This window comes from Otolemur garnettii, unplaced genomic scaffold, assembly GCF_000181295.1.
Source record: "Otolemur garnettii isolate 467f Iridium unplaced genomic scaffold, OtoGar3 scaffold00011, whole genome shotgun sequence".
NCBI classification, from domain to species: domain Eukaryota; kingdom Metazoa; phylum Chordata; class Mammalia; order Primates; family Galagidae; genus Otolemur; species Otolemur garnettii.
Window position 1 is genome coordinate 10,449,528 of NW_003852406.1, and position 6,696 is coordinate 10,456,223.

General features: G+C 36.5%; 1 protein-coding gene across 2 annotated transcripts in view; it reads right to left on the reverse strand.

Moving 5' to 3' along the window:
* ALDH1A2 (aldehyde dehydrogenase 1 family member A2) overlaps positions 1-6,696 on the reverse strand; it is a 97,158-nt gene that overhangs the window by 56,888 nt on the left and 33,574 nt on the right. For both annotated transcript variants that reach the window (XM_003784378.2, XM_012801938.1), the window contains exons 2-3: positions 1,408-1,512; positions 1,076-1,216 (exon numbers count right to left, since the gene is read on the reverse strand). In XM_003784378.2, coding sequence (XP_003784426.1) covers positions 1,076-1,216; positions 1,408-1,512 — 246 coding nt within the window. The remainder of the gene's footprint in view (positions 1-1,075; positions 1,217-1,407; positions 1,513-6,696) is intronic.

A 6,696-nucleotide genomic window follows, 5' to 3' on the forward strand; every position in this document is an offset into this window, starting at 1 on the left:
CATATCCTGGTGAAATAGCCACATGGCAGCCGATAACCGTATATTTCCTTCCTGTTCTCCCGCCCGTTCCCTAGCTTGTCACGCATTTTTTCCAAAAATCGAGACTTCTTTAAAATGCTGCGGGACGCGGGACAAATTGTTAAGAATCAGGACTGTCCCGCCAAAAGCGGGATGTCTGGTCACCTTATGTTAAATAGAAACAGTAATAGCTGGGGACTTCAATGCCCCACTGACAGAACTGTACAGATCCCCCAAGCAGAAAATAAACACAGGACTTAAATGAGACTTTAGAGCAAATGGGTCTTATAGACATTTACAGAATATTACACCTCGAAACTACTGAATATACATTCTTCTCATCAGCACATGGAACATTCTCCAAGAATGATCACATCTTAGGCCATAAAACATGCCACAACAAATAACAAAACCCCCAGAAATAATACAATGTATCTTCTCAGACCACAGTGGAATAAAATTAGAAATCAACTCCTGACAGAAACTGACTTCTATTTTAAGAACAGACCACCAAGGCAGGAGAAGTTTCTTACTGAGAAAAATGATTGTTTTAATGAAATAAAGTTGCTGTCCCCTGCTTTCTATTGGCTTTAGAAAATGGCGACACAAATGAAACAGAAGTGCATGAGTGGTCCACATCATGCCCTCTGCTTCTGAAGGAATCTCTTTAGTTAAGAGATGTTAACTCTAGGGAGGTAAAAACTAGTCTTGTTTGTTTCTCAAAAGAAGCACTTGGTATTGGTTTTCGCCAAGTAGCACAGTGACACTCTTATTTGGGAAGAGGGGAGCAGAGATTGAGAAAGAAGCAACCTTACCAATCATGGAAAGTTGTGCTTCTTTTCTTCAAAATTCAGTGCAAAGATGCACTCAGCTGACCCTCTACTTGCTCACCTAATCCCCAAATTCAAACATGCCTCATTTGTCATGTGTATTATACATTCTTCAGCTTTTCCCACAGGTCTGCTTTGCCATACACTTCTAGGGAGAGTGAGGGACTTAAATTTCAGTGAAATGGTACATTTGGGGTAAAGAGTTACTGTGATCTGAGGTTACTTACTGCAAGAACTGCCCGGTCTCTTTCCACTAAGTCTGCAAGCTTATCCAGCAGACGTCCTCTTTCTGAAGCATCCATCCTTCTCCACACTGAGCCAAGAGAGAAAGCCAGGCGGGCTGCCTGTACTGCTTTGTCTATGTCTGCCTGTTGGAGAGGAAAAAGGCACAACTGATGAAAGATAAACACTCCAAAAAAAGAAAGAACTATCTGTATGCATGCACACACACACACACACGTGTGAGCATAAGTAATGGTGTCTGGAGAGCATGTGCTTACTTCTCTGCTGTCTGAAGGTAAGTTACTTTATAGGTAATCTATTTCTAAGAAAGACATACCTTGTCTGCTTCTTGAACTTCACACACCTGTTCTCCCGTGGCTGGATTATAGACAGGAAACACTCTCCCACTCTCCGAGTTCTGCCACTCGTTGTTAATAAAGATCTGAGGGGGCAGACAACAGAATGGAGTCTGTGACACAGATGATAAACACAGTCGATGGTCCAGGGATATGGAAGTAACATGGTAATAACACTTGTTCTGTATGCTTGCTAGCATATAACAAAAGGATAGAATTTGATGTGTTGCAATAGACCTTAAACAGTGCCCAGTTCAGACTTGCCTTCAATTTAGGGATTCACTCTATAATATTTTTACTTCAATGTTATCCAAAAACTAAACACAGTTTTTACCCTTAGTGAACCTGTCCACTAACGACAAAAGCAAATAAGACTTTTCTCTGATACATCCAGACCATAGTTAATAGTCCAAGTTTGGCCAATATCCAAAAGGTCTAAGTAGTAGATGGAACTGACAGTCATCAAGCCTTGGACAGCCTAGTTTCTGTGTCAGAGACCTAAGTGACTTAAACTCAAATGGTGCTGGAATAAACATCTGTCTAATTTACAGTCAAATCCTGAACTAAACCAACCTAACTAGAGAGTCAAACAAGTTGCACGTATCAATCCAAATTATATTTCTTTAACCTTGATGAAAGTTAGGGCTTTGGCTTAACAAAAGGAAAACAGGTTTTTACTTTCAAGTTGGTCTAAGATTTCTTAAGAAGTTTGGTTTCTTTCTATAGAAAATGGAGATTATATTAAGATGGCAAAGAAACTAATGATTTAAGAGATTATTCAAGTCAACTTCTGACGATTTGTAATAAATGAATTAAAGGAGAAGGGAGAAGATAGGCAAAGAAGTTTTTTTAAATTTTTATTGACATTAAGAGCAAACCCCACACTAGTATTTTTGGGCTACAAAATCTTAAAGAGCACACAAAGATGTTTTAAGCTATGAAATTTATAGCACAATGAAAATTTCTAAATGTATAAACCACTCAGCCAATTTAGGCAAAACACAATGACAAATTGATTTGTTATTATCTGCCATTTTTTAATAGAGACAAGGCTTAAGAAGTATAAATCTACACCTTTAAATACCAAATTCTAGACAATGTCTTGAAGATCTCCTTTTTCCCTTGACTTGATAAAACAATAAGCCTATGTGGAAGGAGAACCTGATGAAACTGGGGCTTTCTTTTCCTGAAGGATTTTTAAGAACAAAGGAAAGAAAAGACCTTAAATTTGTACATCACTTAATTCCAATGTATTGACCTTGTAATTGTACAGCATTTTACAGTTTATAACATATAATTTATGCACACACTTAACATAATGCATTTATTTACCCAAGAAATAACTAGAAATTTCTAGATGCAGGAGAGGCAAAGATGATAAGAGCATTCCAGCTCATAAAATTTTAAAGTTCACTGGGTTGATCAATCTCATTGACATTTACAAAACTGAAAATACATTTTCTTATAATTATGGAAGAAAAATACGTCCATCCTCTTTTCTACAAAACTATGAGCCTCCAGACTTTTCAAGAGTATTACCCTGTGATGAGAAATATGCAAGCAGAACCTGATGTAAAAAGCTGGAATCTGTCAGAGATGTTTACGATCTGGAATCAGATCTATAGCGCGTTTATGCTCAGGTTCACATGTGACAGTTAGCAAGCAGTTAGTGGCATTCAAAGGCATGGCCCATTTCAGATTACTTCCACTTCCCAAACCAGGAAAATATGAAATAAAAATTTGATTTGCTATGTTTACATTCTTATTTTGTTTTTACCATCTCTTTGTGCTTACATCTGTACATTATACATAAAATAACTTAAAAATTAAAAAATCAAAGGATCCATTGGAACAAGATGGTAAATGTGCTGGCGATTATCCTGCTATGCCAAAAGTTAAGATCTTTAATTTTACTGTATTCATACCTTTGTAGGCCTAGTCATATCATTTATACACTTAAAAATTGTACTGTTTGTTGGTACATGGGATAGCAAATACCTCCATAATATCTGAATGTTTTTCAGGTTCCCGGGGCAAGTTCAAAAGCTTTGAATCCTATCTGCATGTTCGTTTCCAACAAGGGCAGCTTGGAGAAACGTTTTATTGCCGTGGTGTAGCAGGGAAAATACAAAATGAACCTGGACACTGGTCCCAGAAATCTAGTAAATGCTCAGAAATTCATGGGGACATAACAAAAGCTCTGTCAGGAAGCTTCCAATGGAAAATATTGGGATACTTTCAACAACAAAGTAAATAATAATAGTAATAAATCACTACTCACAGAATAAAAAAGGTACCAAAGAGTTCATAATGATACAAATGTTTTCAATGAATACATAAATAATAAACAAGGGATAAGGAGACTCTTCTTCAGAGTAGAATTCCAACTAACCGATGTGAAGAAATGATGGAATTAGACAGTCATCATTTGTCACACACCATGTTAATAACTGCTTCAGGCAAAAAACATGAATGAGCAGTAAGCAGTGTAATGAAAAACTGAATGTTCACGGAGGTTCAAAGTACCTCCGACCTCACCTCAAGATACTTATTAATGACAAAGGAAAACCTAATAACTTTGCACTGGAGAAACTTGGCAGCCACCACCGTAATCAAGTGATCAAAGCTGACACCATCAATATGCACAACAGGAAAACTTGACATCATGTGTTCCTGACATGATGCACTGAGAAAGGCCCACGATCACTTCCGTGGTGTTCTTACTCACAAGGCATGACCTAAGTTTAATCATGAGGAAACATCGGGAAAACACAGATAAAAGGATGTCCTACAAAGTAACTGTCCTCTACTTTTTTAAAGTGCCAAGGTCATGAAAGACAAAGAAAGATTTAAAAACTATTTCAAATTAAAGGATGCTAATGAGACATAAAAATTAAATGCTTCACATAACCAGGGCTTTCTGGACCACAAAAGAAATACTATTGGGACAATTATTCAAATTTGCAATAAGGTCTTTATATAATATTGTTTCTATGTCAATGTCCTGGCTTTTACAATTGTACCGTGGCTATACACATAGAAGAACATTTGTGCAACGTGGGCGAAGGGTATAGGGGAAATCTTTGCACTATTTATGCAAATTTGAAATTATTTCAAAATAAGTTAAGAAAAAGTTAAAAAAAAAGTTAGTGTTATCTTTTGGTGCCTGCTTTTCATAATGTAAATGCTCAAAACAAATTTGTTAAATGAAGGGATGAGGATTCAACATCTTTCTTTTCAAAAAAGCTGCTTTAAGTATGAGTTTGTGGGAAACAAAATAAATGATTCAAGCCCTGCCTTAAAATTTATCACCCAATGCTGTCAAAACATTTCATTTTAAAACTTACAAATTATTTCAACTCTGAGGCTTGTTAATGTGCATAGGAGAAACCAAAAAGTTCTGCTTTGCAGTTCGTCGAATTTCGGAATAGGTGTAAGTAAAGATGTGGATTTTTCTACTGTAGAGTTCTTTGAAAGCAAAAAAGATATTTACTAAGATATTTACCTTAGCTATTGTTCATTTTCTTCATTTGAAAGATATACAAAATACTGACTTACAACATTTATATGATTCTATGATGCTGTAACTAAAGGCAAAAGGAACCCGTGGCCCATGAAAGAAGGTACCTATCTACTCTAGGTTTCTAAGAGAATAGTATGGATTGGCTTATAAACTTAATTTTCTTTCCACCGTGGTTGTGAAGAACTAACTGCCCACTGACACATTGTGAGTTGCTGCTGGCATTAAAAGACATAATGGATGCGGTAGGCACTTATTTAATGTTAATTGGAACAGAATGTCTGCCGGGAGAGGACATGAATCATTGCCTAACATCTTTCCTGATAAGATTAGAAATACAATACCTCCCACAGCAAGATAACGTCTGAAACACACTTGAGAATGAAGAGTGTATTTAGGCAACCAAATTTTCTTATACGATGTATTTAATGTAGTACAAAAGAATATATGTACCATAAATATGAGTTAAGATCCATCATATTAAAACACACCATTCAAACATCATGTAATGTTATGTAATTACATAACATGTAATTGGTGTTACTGAAGCTGCCTGTGTGCTTCTCCCTGACCCCATCCTCCACGGTGACACACACTTTCACTAACAGGTAAACATTAACCTGAATTTATAATTTATTTTTCGATATTTCCTTTCTTTTCCTTGCCCACATACACTAATTCTCAGATGCAGATTTCTGTTGCCCATGTGTCTATCATAAAATTTTGTGAACTGCACTGTTTAGGTCATCTTGACTATTACTATTTTATGTGTTCGCACCTGGCCAACTGGTAAGCGTAGTGGTATTCAGGAATGAGATAGCTAACACTCTTTCTAAGATGAGTTTGTAAACTTAATTGTCAGGCTTTAGTTCTGATAGCCATTCTAGAAAGAGAGTTCCAAAATTTCTTTGAAGGATGGACTAGGTGCTGGCATCACTGCACAGCTTCCCAAGCGATTACCTCAAAGGTGACAGTAGTGCTATTCACCATGAGGCATGTAGCACTTGTCCTAGGATGAGCTCGGAAACAATTGTACGACCTCATACAACTTTGTGTCTTACAATCTTTTTTGTTTGGGTCCTTGTTTGTTCTTGGGGGTGGAGGGCAGGGTCTCACTCTGTTGCCCAGGTTAGAATATAGTGGCACACTCAAAACTTACTGTAAACTTGAACCCTTGGGCTCACATGGTTCTCCTGGTTTAGTCTCCCAAGTGTCTGGGACTATAGATACCCAAGGCCAGCTAACATTTTAAAAATGCTTTTTTTGGAGACAGGGTCTCACTCTATTGCGCAGGCTGGTCATGAACTTGTGGCCTCAAGTGAGTCTCCTACTTTCGCCTCCCAAAGGGCAGAGACTACAGCCAAGAACTGCTGTGCCCAGCCTATTTGTTTAACATCCGTATAGCTACCCAAGTTTTTTCTTAGTATTTGTCTAATTTTTGCTGTCAATTATGTCTTCATTATTTTTATGTGTCTCTGTAAATGACATATGGTTAGATTTCACTTTATTCTCTGTCCTTTAACTATCAAGTTTAATATAATTTGTATTCATTGTGATTACATTTAGTGTTATACATTGTTATATTTGGACTTGATGCTTTTTATTTATTTTACTACTTTTCTCCTTTCTTACCTCTTTTTTAAAGTTAATTAAAAAATGTTGTTATTGTTACTCATTTTATAATTCAGTTTGGTTTGGAAGATATACATTATATTTCTGTTTTTCTTTTTCTTTTTTAGAGACAGAGTCT